An 18734-nucleotide genomic window follows, 5' to 3' on the forward strand; every position below is an offset into this window, starting at 1 on the left:
CTCTCTCACCCTCTCAGCTATCACTCTCCTAAGTTTCATGTTCATTACAACCAACTACCTCCTGGACATCTCTACTTAGCATCCCTCAGAAGCCTCGACCGCAATGTAACCTAAATTAAACTCAGTATCTTCTCCTGGACCATCACTGCCACCACTTCACAGAAAATAACCTTCCTCCTCTTAATATTCTCTATTTTAGTTCATGACACGACCCACCCACACAAATACTCAAGCCAGAAACCTCCAAGTCATCCTAGGTTCTTCCCTCTCCCCCTCATATACCACATTCAATTAGTCATCAAAACACATGGATGTTACCCCTTCACATTTCTTGATTTGCCTGCTTTATTACATTACTATTTTCACAACCTTAGTTTCACTCCCTGCCTAAATTCCTGTGACAGCTTCCTAACTTGTCTGCCACTAGTCTTTCCTCCTCGCCCCTACCTTCCTTGGCACTGCTGCCAGAGGAAAAGTACTCCTAAAATGTAAATCTAAGCATAGTCTTCCTTGCCTACTTTTATTCAATGGCTCCCAAAAGCCTTTAGGATAAAGTCCAAGCTCTATACAATATGACATACAAAGCCAGTCAACATTTTTGTCCTGCCCACTCTCCCTATCTCATCTCATCTCTCCTTCCCTCACATCCTATGCTCCAACCTTATCAATGCCCAATATTCCCCCTCTCAAGCTTGCTCATCCCCTTACTTCTGTTCATGCTGCCCAGAATGCTCTTTCCCCAAACTTTTTGCTCAGGGTCCCACATCCTTTAGGTAACAGTTCAGGTTTCACTTACTCTTGGATGCCTTCCTGGACACTTTCTCACTCTGGCTATACTGGGTACTCCTCTTCACTACCACAGCACCAGCATTTATCTATATGATAGCCCTGCCTACAATAGACAGTAACTGTCAGTTTGCCAATATGTTTCCTCCATTAAACAGTAAGATCATAGAGAGACAAGGACAATATCTTTGTCTTCTCAGCACATCACCTACTCCCTGGTTCATGGTAGACATTCAATAAATACTTATTAATTTATTCTTCATGCGGCTTTCTCTGATTACTCTAAAATTAATATTTCCTCTGTCATCCAGGCTGGAGTGCAATGGCGTGATCATAGCTCACTGTAGCCTCAAACTCCTGGACTCGTGATCCTCCTGTCTCAGCCTCCCAAATAGCTGGGACTACTGTGTTTCCATAATGAAGTTTTATGCTCTTTTAATCTAGGGACTTTTTACACTTCTTATGTATGTGGATTACTTGGCAGGGAATTTCTCTTGAGAGAAGGGGCAAAGGGGCGAGCATATCAATGCATATGTTATTTTTAGAGTCATGGACTTTGATTTATATTTTTGAAAGTGCCGAATCCTAGCCACTAGACCACCAGGGAAGCCAACTGATTTATATTTTTGAATAATTTCTTTTCATATTATGAACACATATTAATGTGGAAAATTGTAAAAAAAAAAAAAAACAGTAAAGTATACAGAGCTTTAGATAATATGTTTTCTGTGGTTGTTGGGTGGGGGTGTGTAGGGGCAGGGGATGGAGAGGCAAGCTGACCAACAGGTAGATGCTTGGGAAAAAATGGAGTGAGCAAGGATGGGACCTTTTTTTTTTTAAGACGGAGTCTCACTCTGTCACCCAGGCTGGAGTACAGTGGCACAATCTGGGCTCTCTACAACCTCCACCTCCTGGGTTCAAGCGATTCTCTTGCTTCAGCCTCCCAAGTAGCTGGGACTACAGGCATGTACCACCATGCCTGGCTAATTTTTGTATTTTTGGTAGAGATGGGTTTCGCTAAGTTGGCCAGGCTGGTCTCAAACTCCTGACCTCAGGTGATCCACCCACCTCGGCCTCCCAAAGTGCTGGGATTACAGGCGTGAGCCACCGTAACTGGCCAAGGATGGGATCTTTTTTGCTTGCCTGGGATCTGATATCCTCCACTTGCTGTGGCTACCTAAAATTGTGTTATAGTGGAAGTCTGCTTTCATTTGGCACAAGCTTTTATTTTTCTCTGTTTAAAACTGCTTTCTTCTGTATGACCATGTGTCAACCATCAGGAATGTTCCAATTATCAGGGATGATTTGAGTAGTCACCTAAGACTAATTAAATAATTGGTCAGTCAGCATCTTTCTTTTAGACAAGAGCATTGCCAGATGTACTGTTGGATTCCCTCTTACCATGGCAAATTTCTATAGTGATTTTTATTCAGAACGATAAACACAATTCGTTTGTGTTGATGAAAGGAAAGGGCTTGCTTGAAGTGTTTCTTGGAGTTTATAGTTTTCAACCTGCAGGAACATGTTGGATTGAGACATATAGGAAGTGATTTTTTTTCTGTGCTTTTTAGTCAGTCAACAACCATGAATAAGCTCACTGTGTGCACTATATTCTACTAGTACCTACAAGCAGATACTATGATGGGGAAAGTGGTATTAGGGAGATGGGTGAGCCACTTAGAAGCACTGAAAGAATGATATTGAGATTAGGGGTAGGGAGAGGAGGGTCTGGAATGCCAGTAGGAAGAATTTGAGTTTTATGTGATGGGCAGGATTAATGAAGAGGTTATGTAAATGATGGATGACAGTGGAAATCTACTCTCTGGGAAGCCGCATTGTAATTGAGTCATGAGGTTAGATTAAGGGATGATGTTTTTGCTTTTTTTTTTGAGATGGGGTCTTGCTCTGTAGCCTAGGCTGGAGTACAGTGGGGTGATGATAGCTCACTGTAGCCTCAAACTCCTGGACTCAAGCGATCCTCCTACTTCAGCCTTCTTAGAAACTGGGACTATGCCCAGCTCTAGGGATGACTGTTAAAGAAGAGAGGGTTGTATTTGAGAACATTTTGGGCAGGTACAGGGAATTAAGTTTAGATACTCACATTGCTAATTCTTTTCTAGAAGATTTGCCTTGAAAAAGAATTACCCCTCATCCCAGGACTTTCCTAGAACAAAGTCCTTTTCTTTTTTTTGCAATAAAGTCTTGCTCTGTTGTCCAGGCTGGAGCGCAGTGGTGTCATCTTGGCTTAATGCAGCCTCCTCTGTCTCCCAGGTTCAAGTAATTCTTGTGCCTCAGCCATCCAAGTAGCTGGGACCACGGGATTGCACCACCATGCCTGACTAATTTTTGTATTTTTAGTAGAGACAGGGTTTCGCCGTGTTGACTGGTCTCGAACTCCTGGCCTCAACTGATCCGCCCGCCTTGGCCTCCCAAAATGCTGGGATTACATCTTACTTCTTTAATAAAAATCTTTTAAAGATTTTACTGTGGCCAGGCACAGTGGCTCATGCCTGTAATCCCAGCACTTTGAGAGGTCGAGGAGGGCAGATCACAAAGTCAGGAGTTTGAGACCAGCCTGGCCAATATGGTGAAACCGTCTCTATTAAAAAATACAAAAATTAGCTGGGCGTGGTGGCATGTATCTGTAATCCCAGCTACTCAGGAGGCTGAGGCAGGAGAATCACTTGAACCCAGGGGGTGGAGGTTGCAGTGAGCTGAGATCATGCCACTGCACTCCAGCCTGGGCAACAGAGCGAGACTCTGTTACAAAAAAAAAAAAAAAGATTTGAATAATCAGGAAGGGAGAGGGCATTCCTGGAAAAGAGAATGTAAACAAAGGCACAGGACACAGGGGGAAGGGTTGCTAAGGTTGCTAAGACCAGTCCAAATGGAGAAGAGAGATGTGTTAGGCAGTAACAGATGGTATAGTTGGATGTGCAGAGTAAGTCAAATTATGAAAAGCCCTGAAAGAGACAAAGAATCAGAGATTAATTCTAATTTACTTCAGAAACTGAGAAGCTCTGGAAGAAAAAAATATTTCATTAGAAGTAACAAACTGGTTACTTTCAGAAGATACACACCTGAAATCCCAGCGTTTTGGGAGGCCAGGGCAAGAGGATGGCTTGAAGCTAGTTCAAGACTAGCCTAGAAAACATTGCAAGACTCCATCTCTATAAAAAAAATAAAATAATTGCCAGGTGCGGTGGCTCACGCCTGTAATCCCAGCACTTTGGGAGGCCGAGGTGGGCAGATCACGAGGTCAGAAGATCGAGACCATCCTGGCTAACACGGTGAAACCCCCTCTCTACTAAAAATACAAAAAATTAGCCGGGCGTGTGGTGGCCGCCTGTAGTCCCAGCTACTCGGGAGGCTGAGACAGGAGAATGGCGTGAACCTGGGAGGCGGAGCTTGCAGTGAGCCGAGTTCGCACCACTGCACTCCAGCCTGGGTGACAGAGTGAGACTCCGTCTCCAAAAATAAATAAATAAATAGATAAATAAAATAATTAGCTGGGCATGGTGGCATGCACCTTTAATCCTAGCTAGTCGGGAGGCTGAGATGGGAGGATCATGTGAGCCCAGGGGTTTGAGGTTAGAGTGAGCTACACAATGGTATCAACTGCACTCTGGCATGGGTGACCCTGTCTCCAAAAAACTGGAATAAACATTGTTAGCTACCACAAGCCATTTACCAGGCCAGAAAATTAGTAAATGCCACCAATAGAAGCCAGACGAGAGAGGCTTCAACTCCAATCAAAACCATGAGAGTAAAAACAGGAGCTCTAGCATTCCATACAACCTAGTCACAACATGGCTCAATATATAATTATCAGAAGCTGAAAGGGCCAACCTTACTTAGAAAAAGGAGTAAAGACTGGGTGTTTTCAAGAACACTGAGAAAACACAACAGACTCCTTACAATCTATAATTGTTCATTTGTGACTTTTGATCTTGGGATGTTTCTGTTCTCAGATATGCACTCTGAAGTATTCTTTCCACCATGATCTCTTAAACCTGGAATTGGCACTGAAAAATACCAGTATAATAGGCTTAAGCTGGTGCATTTCCCTGGTTTGTATTACATCATTTGCCAACAAGCCCAAGACAAGGCAGTAGCTCCCATAAGCACTGTTAGCACATGGACACATTTTATTATTTCAACAGCATGAATGTGGCCAAAACTTGTGATTTCCCAGCAGACTGACTTGACTCACTTTCTGAATTAACAGTGTTCATGTCCAGAAGTAGCACTTACTCTTTTGTTCTGGCTAAAAACTATCCACTCCAACTCTAGGACTTTGTTCTAAAAAGGAACTTAAAAACTGAGTGTAGGCCAGGCACGGTGGCTCAAGCCTGTAATCTCAGCAGTTTGTGAGGCCAAGGCAGGATGATCACTTGAGGCCAGGGGGTTGAGACCAGCCTGGGCAACATAGTGAGACCTTTTCTCTTCAAAATACTTAAAAATTAGCCAGGCATGGTGGCACATGCCTGTTAGTCCCAGCTACTTGGGAAGCTGAGGTAGGAAGATCACTTGAGCCTGAGAGGTGAAGGCTGCAGTGAGCCCTGATCTCACCACACTGCACTCTAGCCTGGGCAACAAAGCAAGACCCTGTCTCAAAAAAAAAAAAAAAAAAAAGAACAACATCCACTAAAAAGGATAAATAAGCTGAATCTACATATAACCAAGAGGTTGCTTCAGAGCGTCACTTAGGTAAACAATCCCAAATCCTCAGCCCATATTTTCCAATCACTGTGTTAACAAAATTTCATCATTTTGTACTATTTTAAAAATTATTTTTGTATTTATTTCTTGTATTTTTTGTATTTTATTTTATTTTGTATTATTTTTGTATGAAAATTTCAATGTGACTTATATATCGTAAAACTTCTCCCATAATAAGGGGAAAAGAAATTCTCCACAGTTCAGAGATCTGGAAATGTATGTCACTTAAAGTGTGTGACTATACTTCAGAAACTAAAACTAACAACAATAATGATACTAACAATTAAAGCATTTTCACAATTATCTCACTTAGCACAAGTCATCTACTGTGATTTTAAAACTCTCTTCTGTGATACAATGTGAAACCTTCACCCAGAAATCTGGAGCCTGGCTCTTAGACAGTAATTTTAAGTCTCTGTGCCTAAATTTATTCATCTGTGTAATACTATCCTTCAGGATATTATAAAGCTTAAATAAGATATAAATCAACGTTTTTCTAAACATTAAAGGTTCCTTCTGGTAGGAGATAGAAAAAAAAAAAAGGAGAGAAAAGAGTTAAAAAATAAAATAGGCCAGGCGCAGTGGCTCACGCCTGTAATCCCAGCACTTTGGGAGGCTGAGGCAGGCAGACCACAAGGTCAGGAGTTCAAGACCAGCCTGGCCAACATGGTGAAACCCCATCTCTACTTAAAAAAAATATAGAAAAAATTAGCCAGGCATGGTGGCGTGCACCTGTAATCCCAGCTATTCAGGAGGCTGAGGCAGGAGAATTGCTTGAACCTGGGCGGCAGAGGTTGCAGTGAGGCGAGATCGTGCCACTGCATCCCAGCCTGAGCAACAGAGCAAGATTCCACCTCAAAATAAAGTAAAGTAAAATAAAATGGAACATTAAAGGACAAATATATGCCCAGAGCTCATTTATATTCTCATGAATCCCAAGAAATTAGTATTATCATCCCTATTTTAACAGATGAGAAACCCAAAAGATCAGAGAAATTTTTCCAAGGTCACACAGTAGAAATTAACTGGCAAAAACTAGGACTGGAGCCCAAAACAGAAGAAATCCAAAGCATAGTCTTTCTACGATATCAATTTTGTACATTAAGTAATATGCAGACTCTTCACTTGTAACCCTCTGTGCAGTAAGTTTTATAAGTTATTTTCTGCACTAGGATAAATGAAAATTGGTCCTAACTAGCTTCGTATAACCCACAACACTTAGTGACAATTCTGAATTTCATAAGTACCAGATAGATGTTACCAATGTTGAAATGTGAATGTTCTCTTTTATTCCTAGCCCAGCCCAGCAAGTAAAGACTATTTAGTCCTTAAAGCTTTGTGAAAACAAAAGTCTAATTCTGTCTTAACCAACCACCATCAACCAAGTGTGCTGGTTTTTAACCACCTCTTTAAAACCTAAAACTATGCTCATATGTGACCTGCTTCTTCAGTAGAGTTGGTCTCTATCCTAGAAGAGGAATAAAATCCTGGTTCTCCTACCTCCCTGACTATTCCTTCTTAATTTCCTCCGGCGTGAACCGCGAGGCAGAGCTTGCAGTGAGTGGAGATCGTGCCACTGCACTCCAGCCTGGGCAGCAGAGTGAGACTCCGTCTCAAAAAAAAAAAAAAAAAAACCCTCTCATGTCACCTCCTTTGTCAAATCTCCCAGGTAAATCCAAATAGGGTTTCAGCCTTCCTCTGGCTTCCATACTATCTCTGTTCTAGCACTTATCACAGTATGACAACTACTTGTTTACAAGTATCTTTCCCTTACTAGATGGAATAACCAAGGGCAGGAACCAGATCTCATTCAGAATTCTGGCATCTAACATTGTGGCACCTCCAAGAGAGACTTTAATGACTGTCAGAGAATTGGGGAAATGAAGGATATACCCTGGTTCTCTTGGCTGCTGCCCACTCTGAACTGTTAGAATCCAGCGTTATTATCTAATGCCTCCTGTTTACTGGCCAGCTATCTGAAAGAACCTTTGGGACATTTAGGAAATAAGGGAGAGCATTTATTTCCATGCTGAATCATCTAATCCTGCCAAGACCATGCTCAATGCCACCACACAGAAAAAAAAAAAAAATGGTTGCCAAGCAGTTCTGGAAAACCCATACTTGACTACCATTCCTAATACAGCTGCACTACACACAGCTCTGCTTCCCTCACACTCCAAATACATTACTGCCCTTCTCCCCTTGGCCCTAGGGGCAGTTTAGGCAGCTGAAAATTTTAGCTCTCCTTCTGCATATAAAAATCCTGCTTCAGCCTGTATAATGAGGTGACTACAAATTAATAGCAGCAGAGAGAGATCCAAGTAATGTGGTGACCAGCCAATAAGGGTCTAGAACACCCCACCATCATCAATATCTATTTTCCCATCTCTTTCCAAAACCAATAAGTGGCATGATCCTCACAAACTCCTTCCCCTGGTCACTCTATAGATTCCAGCTCACTCCTCTGCTTAGACAAACTGTTCTCCTATTAAGGTAGTACGGGGATTTCTAAGTCTGGAAAATGCAGGAATTCCATAAGCAAAGTAACAAAGGCCCAGATGCTAAGCCACTCTGACTTCCCAGTGAGAACGGTGCAGTGGGGGGAAGAGAGATTGTTCTGCACCGATCAGAAGAGCAGACTGCACGACCACCTTATACAACTCGAGGTAATTTACTTTGGGCAACCATTTTTAACTCATTCCTCCCCTCAAGAAAGAGACCTGTGTCTGGGAAGGATTAAGTTCCTATACACCTGATCAAGGCCCTTCAGAGGAAAGCCAAACTGAGTGAGACAGCTAAAAAAAAAAAAAACTGAACAAAAGAGGTCTCTCCTGGAACAAGCCCTACTGCCCCCTTCTTTCCCAGCCTCATTTGCTAGGAGTCCAACTTCCTTTCCGCTGGAGGTCACCAGTACTACCATCCAGTGAGGTGCTGAGATTTCTTCACCTACTTTGGGTCTTAATTCTGCTGGTTTGAAGCTGTCACAGCCCGGGACAGTCCTAATGTATCTCCTCTCTCTGAAGAGAGCAGTGTTACTCAAAAGCCTGCAAAGGAAACTTAATGCAACCATTCACTGAGCAGCATTTTTTCAATGAAGTTCAGCAGCACAATCTAACCTCTTTGTGCTCTGAAATGAACCACATTTCTTAAAAAGAAAGACCACAGGGGGTTGACAGAAAACTTGCTGCAGGCAGGAAAAGCTGGACAGTTTACAGGAGCTGATGCAGAGGGAACAAGCAAAAACCCTAGTAGGTCCTTTTTCGCATTTCATCTCTACTTTTTTCCTGCTGCATTCCCAAGCAGAGTTCCAATGCCACAAGAAAAAAAAAAAGGGGGGGGGGCGTTTTACAGCTTCTTCATTAGTTTCCCTTCACTGGATAGGTGCTGTAAACAAGTACGCTGGACTCAGTCATAGGGGCTGAAGTTTCCTCTCCTTCAGATAAAAAGAAACTAAGGGCCTAGTCACAAGGGCCCGAGCTAAATAAAATGGGGAAAAGTGCTGCCTGTGTCGTTTCTGGGAAAATCTCCCCGTCTGTGGAAAGCATAACTGCCAGCCAAAGCAAACTCCCAGAACCGGATGTTAAAGATCAAGGCAAGGGCCTCCCAAGGCCACGCATCCCTGGCTTCCATTCAGGGGCACCTACAGCAGTTAGGGAAATGCAGTCCACAGGCCCTCTTGTCTGTCAAAACTTTCTCCCCATACACCCAAGGCGCAGATTAGGCATTAACTTGCAGAAGTGTCTCGCAAGAGAGCCTTCAGGGCTGAAATCCGAGCTCCAAGGCAAATCTTTATGTGGGAGGAAAAAAACAGACCCCCCACCTCCAGCAGGCCCAGACCCCCGGGGAGATGGAGGAGGTAAGGTCTCGTCACCAAAAACTGCACACTCACCCACACCGCTGCCCACCCCACCCCGAAGACACCAAGGTGCTTTCCAACCTCGGCTTCCACGCGACTCATCCGAGACTCAAGGAGACAAAAGGGGGCGAGGGAGGGACTCTCCGCGGGCACACAGAGGTCCGAGCCCCTCTGGGAGGAAGCTCGCACCCAGAGCAGAGCGGGTGGTTTCTCCCGCGCCCAACTCCTCCTCCTCCTCCTCCCCAGCAACTCCCCACGGCGGCCGGTCTCCAGGCCAGCGCCTTGTCTCGCCTCCTTCCAGCTGGGGCCGGATAATAGGGCAAATCATGTAACTGGCGCTCTGAGCGCGCCGACTGCCCCGGGAGCGGGTTCCGAAGGCTTATCTCAACTCTGTAAATAAACTGGCCCCGAGAAGCAGCAGCTCAGGGCCAAGCCCCGCGCGGTGGGTGCGACCCCGCCCGGCCGCCCCACCTGCAGCGGCCGAGCCGACCGGCTCCGAAGGCCACGCTGCGCCGGCCCGCGGGCCTCAGCGCCGGCCAGTCCCCGGCCCTACCTTTGTAGCGCTCCAGCACATCCTCGTACGCCTGCACGAACTCCTTCTCCTGGCTGCGGTTGGCCGGCTGCTGACCCGGCACGTAGCCGGCCATGGCCGCCCGCACCGCCTTCTCGCCGAGCCCCGGGGGCTGCCGGTTCCAGGCCCGCGCGCTGAGGCGGCGGCGGCGGCCCCAGCCTCGGCCCTTTGTGCGTCTCAGAGACGGCGACGGCGCCCTCGCTCTCCGCCGTCCGCCCGCCTCGCCCGGCCCGGCAGTCGCGCTCCGCTCCTCAGTCCGCTCGCACCCGGCCCGCTCGCGCTCCGCCGGTCCCGGCTCGCGTTTCCGCCTCCTCACCCCTCGGCTCCGCTCCTCCCTCAGCCCGCCCCGGCGCGGCCGCGGCGGCGGGCGGCGGCAGCGGCTCCTCCTGTCAGGAGCGCCAGGCCCGGCCCGTTCCCCGCCCCCTCTCCCCGCCGCCTCCGGGGCCCGGCGAGTCCTCGGCCCCAGGCTGCGGCCGGCTGGGCCCGGGCTGCCCACACGGGTCCCCCAGGGGCTGCCGACCCCCGCCCGGCCCGGACTGGGGCCCGAGCCGAGGGGCGCGAGAGGCCGGCCCACGCGGGAGTCCCGCTGGGTGGGAGGCCCCGCGCGTCAGGATGAAAGGCTGGGCCGGCCGAACGGCAGGGAGACCCGGGCCGGCTCCACAGGGCGAGCGGGAGCCCCAGTCAGCGCTGACCTACGCCGCCGGGAGCGGGACAAAGGAGGGTTTCTCCCTGGCTGGAGAGAAACCCAGCGGGGCCTGTGCGGCTGCTGGAGAAGGACCTGGAGAAACTGAAGGGAAAGCAGAGGGCAAAAGACCACGATGCCTCAGATCCCAGGGCTAGACGCGGTCAGAACGAGGACAAGGGCAAGATCCAGACAGGGCTGCAGTGTGGGGCCGGAGGACACTGAGCCCACAAAGAAGCCCGGGAACAAAGGGTTTTCCAGAAACAGAAGAAGCTGAACGAGAAGTGACGGGGCAGATCCAGCACCATGAAGTAAACCAGGCCAAGGAGCCAGAGCCTGAGAAATGACAACCTAGGGAGGCACGAAAACGGGATTCTGAATGCACCATGGGGTGAATAAGAGGAGAGACAGGGAGACATAAATCTGTAGGGGATAGACCCTCCAGAATTATTAAACTGTGACAGCCATCTGAACAGAGAGACAGAGATCAAAAGGGAGAAATGTGGGAACCTGAGACGGAACCAGGACTGTTAGGGAACAAAGAAAGGACTCTGGAGCATAGCTGGTCAGGGAAGAAAAGGGGAAGCCAATTATTCTTTGTCATCAGGGGAAAGGAAAGAGTAAAGAAAGGAAACTGGAAAATATGGGTAGGGATTTATTAGGGGCCATTTTGAGGACAGAGCTCCCAACATCATTTGATCCAACATTCGGTTGTGTATCATTCAATCCCAATATTCATGGAGTGCGCTGGAGCCATGAGCAGTGAATGAAGAACTCTGGTCAATGTAGGTGACACGTTGTGCCCGCCACCCCCCATTCAGCAGTTATCCTCCCCTGTTAGCTTGATTTTTCAGGAGGTCTGGAGAGGTGGTTGTGGGTAAGAAGTTACACTGGCTGATCTCACAATAAGGGCACATTAGCAAGTAAAAAAAATTCATGCAACACTGAGCAACCAAAATTGGGACTTGGGCTTCCATTCCAGTTCCCATTCTCAAGAGTTTGAAGGAGAAACTTCTTAACCCCAGGCTAGGGAAGGTGTCTTTGTACCTTGTGAGTACTGCCAAGTATTTTGGTCAATGCTCAGCACATTGGTAACAAGTAAAACAAATGACGCTTTTCGCTAATAGGTGCATGCTGGTTGTTTCCACACCACACCCTGATCAGAAATCAGGTGAGCAAGTCATTAATCATATCTTTTCCCATCAAGTTTTGCTGGCCTGCCCAAGTTGTGGGCATGAAGATCATGCAGGGAAGGGCCTGAAAGAGGACAGGGAGGATCCTTAGACAAATGCTCATTTCCTTCCAGTTTAATCCTCCGTGCTAAAACAAACAAACAAACAAAACTAGTTCTCAGTTTGGTGTCAGCTGCTAATGAGCTCAGTTTACAAAAAGAAGGGGAATAAGTTTGAAGTATATGCATTTTTCAGTAAAAGGCTTTTAGCGGAAAATGCAGGATGAGTTGCTGATTGATGGCACAAGCACATTTTTCGTAAACAGCAGAGAATATAGAAATGCTAACTCTGGGGATCTTGACTGTGTCAGTGCTGAGTCATCTGCATTTCCCATATTATTTTATACCAGCAGGCCTAAGAAGGCCCAGACAGAAATCACGCATACAAACACCTCCACACAGACATCTCGCCCCCACACAGACATCTGCCTCCTTATGTCCATTACACTACATAGAAAAGTCCCTCCATTCCCTCCTGGGGCTGCTACACGCGCCACTTTGTGAGCAGGTTCCTCAAGATGTGTGACTGATGCTTGCCAAAGGTGAAGAAAGAACAGGGGCAAAAAGGGGAAGAGTCCGCTGTGAGAATCAGAGAAGACCTGGGGGGGTTGCGGGGAGAAGGCAAGGGGTTGAGATTCCTTTTAAGAAACACACAAATCAAAGAAGAAACTTCTGCTTTGGGTTGTGGCTAGAGGGCTTCTCTAAGACTCAAATTGCTTTCTTGACAAAATTTGCATTTAAATGCTCCCAGGAGATTTTGAAATAATGCATTCTTCTAATGAATGGAAAGTGGGGAAGTCCACATGTTTGGCTGATGTTCCTGTTTTATACAGAGAAAATTTGACAAGGCTAGAGGAACAAAGTGGCTGCCAGGGGGGATGGGAAGAAGGAAGTCTATGAAGGGGAGGTTTTTCGCTTCTTTCAAGCAACAGTCTAAATTTATAGCCAGACCACACAGTCGCAAAAGCTCTGAGCCTTTCTCCTTTTGGTCTTTGATTTTCTTTTGCTCCTGATGGGTGAGACTGCTGCTACATTTCTAAGAAGGCTGCAATGGGGGAAGCAGAAGGATGTACTCGGAAGGGCATCTAGTGGAAGAGAAGAGTAATACAAGGAAATTAATGCCCTTTATCCTTGGTGTCCTCCCAATTAAAGCCTCATCAAATACCCCTATCCCTAAAGCCCTGCCACTTTCTATTTCTTTCAGCGCCTCTAATGTGTTATCTCGCCTCAGGGCCATCCAACCGACTTTCCTCCCAGATTATAACCCTTCATCACTCTCCTTTGGCCTGGCTCACTCCTACCCATGCTTCTGCTGAAACTCCCCAGGGGAAAGCCTTCCTTGACCCCCCCCTCCTCCAATTAATAGGTCCTCCTCTACCCTTTGGTAATACTCATCACACTTGAAGTTATGGTACAGTGTCTCTCATCCTTACTAAATCGTAAGCTCCCTGAGGGCTGGGGCTGTTTGTCGTCTAATTCACCACAGGATCATTAGCACCTAGCAAATGATCTGGCACATATAGGGCACTCATTAACTATTTCGTCTTTCTTTTCTTTTCTTTCTCTCTCTTTCTCTCTCTCTCTTTCTTTTTCTTCTTTTTTTTTGACGGAGTCTCGCTGTCGCCCAGGCTGGAGTGCAGTGGCGCGATCTCGGCTTACTGCAGGCTCCGCCCCCCGGGGTTCACGCCATTCTCCTGCCTCAGCCTCCCGAGTAGCTGGGACTACAGGCGCCCGCCACCTCGCCCGGCTAATTTTTTGTATTTTTAGTAGAGACGGGGTTTCACTGTGTTAGCCAGGATGGTCTCCATCTCCTGACCTCGTGATCTGCCCGCATCGGCCTTCCAAAGTGCTGGGATTGCAGGCGCGAGCCACCGCGCCCAGCCTCTTTCTTTCTCTCTCTCTTTTCTTTCTTTCCCTCCTTCCCTCCCTTTCTTTCTTTCCTTTCTTTTTTGAGATGGAGTCTCGCTCTGTCACCACCCAGGCTGGAGTGCAGTGGCGTGATCTCGGCTCACTGCAACCTCCACCTCCCGGGTTCACGCCATTCTCCTGCCTCAGCCTCCCGAGTAGGTGGGACTACAGGCGCCCGCCACCATGCCCAGCTAATTTTTTTTATTTTTAGTAGAGAAGGGGTTTCACTGTGTTAGCCAGGATGGTCTCCATCTCCTGACCTCGTGAACCACCCACCTTGGCCTCCCAAAGTGCTGGGATTACAGGAGTGAGCCACCGCACCCAGCCAACTATTTCTTTAATGCTATGCGTAGTGGCTCACACCTGTAATCCCAACACTTTGGGAGGCCGAGGCCAGAGGATTGCTTGAGCCCAGGAGTTCACGACCAGCCTAGGCAACATGGCAAAATTCGGTCTCTAAAAATATACATATACACACATATATACACACACACACACACACACACGTTTGTGTGTGTGTGTATATATATATATATATATATTTTTTTTTTTTTTTTTTTGAGACAGAGTTTGGCTCTGTCACCCAGGCTGGAGTGCAATGGTGTGATCTCGGCTCACTACAACCTCCACCTCCTGGGTTCAAGTGATTCTCCTGCCTCAGCCTCTCAAGTAGCTGGGATTACAGGCGCCTGCCACCATGCCCAGCTAATTTTTGTATTTTTAGTAGAGATGGGGTTTCACCTTGTTGGCCAGGCTAGTCTTGAAGTCCTGACCTCAGGTAATCCGTCCACCTCGGCTTCCCAAAGTGCTGGGATTACAGGCGTGAGCCACCGCACCTGGCCAACTATTTCTTTAATGCTATGCATGGTGGCTCACACCTGTAATTCCAACAATTTGGGAGGCCGAGGCAGGAGGATCGCTTGAGCCCAGGAGTTCAAGACCAGCCTGGGTAACATGGCAAAATTTGGTCTCTAAAAATATACATACACACACACACACACACGCGCGCGCGCGTTTGTATATTTGTTTACTTTAATTTAATTTAATTTATTTATTTATTTGCAACGGAGTCTCACTCTGTCACCCAGGCTAGAGTGCAATGGCGCAGTCTGGGCTCACTGCAACCTCCACCTCCTGAGTTCAAGCCATTCTCCTGCCTCAGCCTCTCGAGTAGCTGGGATTACAGGCGCCTGCCACCACCCCCGGCTAATTTTTGTATTTTTCGTAGAGACGGGGTTTCGCCTTGTTGGCCAGGCTAGTCTCAAACTCCTGACCTCAGGTAATCTGCCCGCCTCAGCCTCCCAAAGTTCTGGGATTACAGGCATGAGCCACCGCACCCGGCCTAAATTTTTTATTAAATGCATGAATGAGTGAACCAGATGATCCTAAAATACTTGGCTGTCTGTGACTACTGACTAGCTGGAAGGCTAGAGTATTTAAGGAGAGAGTATGTTTGTCTCACAGCATCCCTTATCTAAGCCTGGAATTCCAAGTCTTCCATATTTAGACATCTAGCTTCCTTTTCAGGCTGATCTCCAATGACACCCTTGTGTGTACCTCCTTTCCCTATAATCAGACTCTGAGGCTTTGCCTAGAATGTCCCATCCCCCAACTCCACCTACTGAAATCTACCTTGAAAGTTCACCCCAAATGACATGAAATTTTTTTTCTATTTATTTATTTAGAGGCAGCGTCTTACTCTATCACCCAGGCTGGAGTGCGGTGGCACAATCTTGGCTCACTGACACCTCTGCCTCTTAGGCTCAAGCAATCCTCCTGCCTCAGTGCGCCCACCAATTAACCCACCAGCAGCTAGGACTACAGGCAGGTGCCACCACGCCCAGATAATTTTTGTGCTATTTGTAGAGACAGGATTTCACCATACTGTCCAGGCTGGTCTCGAACTCTTGGGCTCAAGTAGTCAGCCTGCCTCAGCCTCCCAAAGTGCTGAGATTACAGGTGTGAACCTCCATGCCCAGCTTTTAAAAAATTTTTTTTATAGAGACAGGGTCTCACTATGTTGGTCTTGAACTCCAGGTATGTGTACTGTGGATGTCTGTATCACTGCCTCCTTAACCTCCTACTTCATAGGTTCCTGAGGGCAAAGACATCTATTTCATCTTTCTTCATCACTGGGCCTAACACAATACTTTGCACATAGTAGATGTTCAATAAATATTTGCTGAAGGAATGGATGCCTCATTGAACTGTTATGGGGGTTGGGGGAGGGAGCCAGATCTGATTCAAGACAATTGAGAATCCAACTCAATGTCCACTCAGTGGTCAAGGGCTGAGGGCACTTCATGTGTAGGGAGGAAAGAGGGAAGTACAAAATTATTTCTCTTTCTGCTAGTGCTCCTTCCTCAACCTCTAGAAAGTTTATTCCCAGCTTTTCTTCACCTTTGGTTCATGCTGCATTATTTTATGTGTTAACTGATGCTTTATAAAGAAATTCTTAGGCCAGGTGTGGTGGCTCATGCCTGTAATCCCAGCACTTCGGGAGGCAAGGGCGGGCAGATCACCTGAGGTCAGGAGTTCGAGGCCAGCCTGACCAATATGGTGAAACCGCGTCTCTACTAAAAATACAAAAAATTAGCCGGGCGTGATGGTGGTCCCCTGTAATCCCAGCTACTTGGGAGGCTGAGGCAGGAGAATCGCTTGAACCCAGGAGGCAGAGGTTGCAGTGAGCCTAGATCGTGCCATTGCATTCCAACCTGGGCAACAAGAGCGAAACTCCATCTCAAAAAAAAGAAAAAAAAAGAAATTCTTTGCTAGTAGTGAGTGTGTGTGTGTGCACACATGCACATATTCTCTCCATTCCTCCTTGCAAGGGTAGCTGTCTGCTGTAACTTTTATATTCCCCAATAGTAGCTGATGCCAGGCACTGAAGGGGCAGCCCCAAGCATTATCCTTTGACCAGCTCTTGGAAGAAAATTACCTAGTTCTAGTCTCAGAAGTGAAGCTCCACCAACCTCTTGGGCACCAGCCAAAGCTCCCTTTCTGCCCAGCTCCTAGAAACCTTTCCTAAGCTTTGCCAAGTTCCCAAATCCGCTCTGGGGTAAGAAGCCTTTGCCTGCTCTCATGCTGCCCTCTTCTGTTCAGAAAGTGCAACATCTCAATTTAAGAGGCCTGGAGGGTGCCAGCCACCCAGGAAGACAAGCTCCCTGCCACCAGCAGCCCATCACCATAGCAACCCTCAAAATGGTTACTCAGCCATCTGGGTTACCATAGCAACTGGCCAAGTCGCTCCACCTCAGCCTCTCCCTAGGCCTCTCCCGTGGCTCGTCAGAGCCAACTCCAAATAATCTCCAGTGCTTCCTGGAAGAAATGAGCAGAGGCTGGACCCCTGACAGGCAGCTATCCCAAAGGGGCGTGGAAGGCCTCACCGCACCGGCTTCCCGAGGCACAATAGAGATAATGGATGTTAAGGCACTCCGTGAACCTTGAAGTGCTACACAGATGTTAGCTGTTATTAAACTACTGTTCCTTGTAATGGGGGAGGCAGTGGGTTGCCCTAGGCAGAGCTAGCACCATTCCAAGCTTGGCCCCTTACTGGCTGGGAGACCTTGAGCAAGTTACCAAACTCTCTGGGCTTCTGCTTCCTCTGCTGTAGCACATCTGCCTCCTAAAGTTGTTTTGAGGATTAGGTCAAATACAGCATGTAAGATGCTGAGCGCCAAGGCTGGCATTCAGAACCTAACAATAGTAGTTATAAAAGGTATTGGCCCCTCTGCTGTCTCCCAGCTTCTTTGTCAGTAAAACTGTTTTTATCTTCACTCTTGAAGGAATCAGGCTAATGTGAGCCCTGCTGAACCATACCCAATCTCTCTTCCTGCTCTGAGGCAGGACAGGGTCTTACCCTGTGTGGATCCTCTGAGGCAGTCTATACTGTTTGGGGAATTGGGAGGTTCCCCAAACTGTGAGGTGTGGCTTTTTTTAATCTATGAAACTTCTCTTCACTTGAAGCCACAGCTCCCCATCCAACACCATCTCAAGGTAGAAACCTCTAAAGGGGCACTAACAGGCAGCCTGGAAAGAGCACAAATCACTGAGGCCGGGAGAGGCCCTTGAGGGTGGTGGCCAATGCTCTCAGTTGAGATCAGAGTCACGTGAAGCAGTTCACCAGCATCAGGGCAGTCCTGGGGCACAGGCCTCTATAACAAAAATGGAACTCATTCCCTTGATGAATTTTTTTTTTTTTTTTGAGACAGGGTTTCACTTTGTCACCCAGGCTACAGTACAGTGGCATGAACATGGCTCACTGCTGCCTCAACCTCCCAGGCTCAAGTGATCCTCTAGCCTCAGTCCCCCAGATAGCTTGTACTACAGGTGTACACCACCACGCCCAGCTAATTTTTGTATTTTTTGTAGAGATGGGGTTTCACCATGTAACCCAGGCCGATGTTGAACCCCTGAGCTCAAGTGATCCACCCACCTTGGCCTCCTAAAGTTCTGGGGTTAGAGGCATGAGCCACTGTGCTATCCTCCCGCCATGATGTTAAGGACCTGAATCCTATTGCAACTCGACTTCAGTCCGTCAAGATTGAATCCTTGAAATTCATTTTTTGGATATTTAGTTTAATTATACTGGCAGAACAGAACCAGATATGCTCTAGCCTAGCTCTGTGTGTTCTGGGGATAGAGCCTGAACCTCAAGCTGGAAGGACCAGAGGATCAGCCAAGCAACGCTAGGAGGGACACACTGCCCCTGGAGCCTGAACATCTGGGTGTTAGAATCCCTGATGAAGAGGCCAGGCGCGGTGGCTCACACCTGTAATCCCAGCACTTTGGGAGGCTGAGGCGGGTGGATCACCTGAGGTCAGGAGTTCAAGACCAGCCTGGCCAACATGGTGAAACTCCGTCTCTACTAAAAATACAAAAATTAGCCGGGCGTGGTGGTGGGCACCTGTAATCCCAGCTACTCAGGAGGCCAAGGCAGGAGAATTACTTGAACCTGGGAGGCAGAGGTTGCAGTGAG

General features: G+C 47.5%; 1 protein-coding gene across 11 annotated transcripts in view; it reads right to left on the reverse strand.

The window, feature by feature from the left end:
- MACF1 (microtubule actin crosslinking factor 1) overlaps positions 1–18734 on the reverse strand; it is a 402950-nt gene that overhangs the window by 368628 nt on the left and 15588 nt on the right. Inside the window, exon 1 of one of the 11 annotated variants that reach the window (XM_055095101.2) lies at positions 9918–10515. The exons of the other annotated variants lie outside the window; for them this stretch is intronic. Within the exon in view, the coding sequence (XP_054951076.2) occupies positions 9918–10011 (94 nt within the window). The 5' untranslated portion in view covers positions 10012–10515. Of the gene's footprint in view, positions 1–9917; positions 10516–18734 lie in introns of those variants that run through there. 11 annotated transcript variants of the gene reach the window in all.

Source organism: Pan paniscus, chromosome 1, assembly GCF_029289425.2.
Source record: "Pan paniscus chromosome 1, NHGRI_mPanPan1-v2.0_pri, whole genome shotgun sequence".
Lineage (NCBI taxonomy): Eukaryota > Metazoa > Chordata > Mammalia > Primates > Hominidae > Pan > Pan paniscus.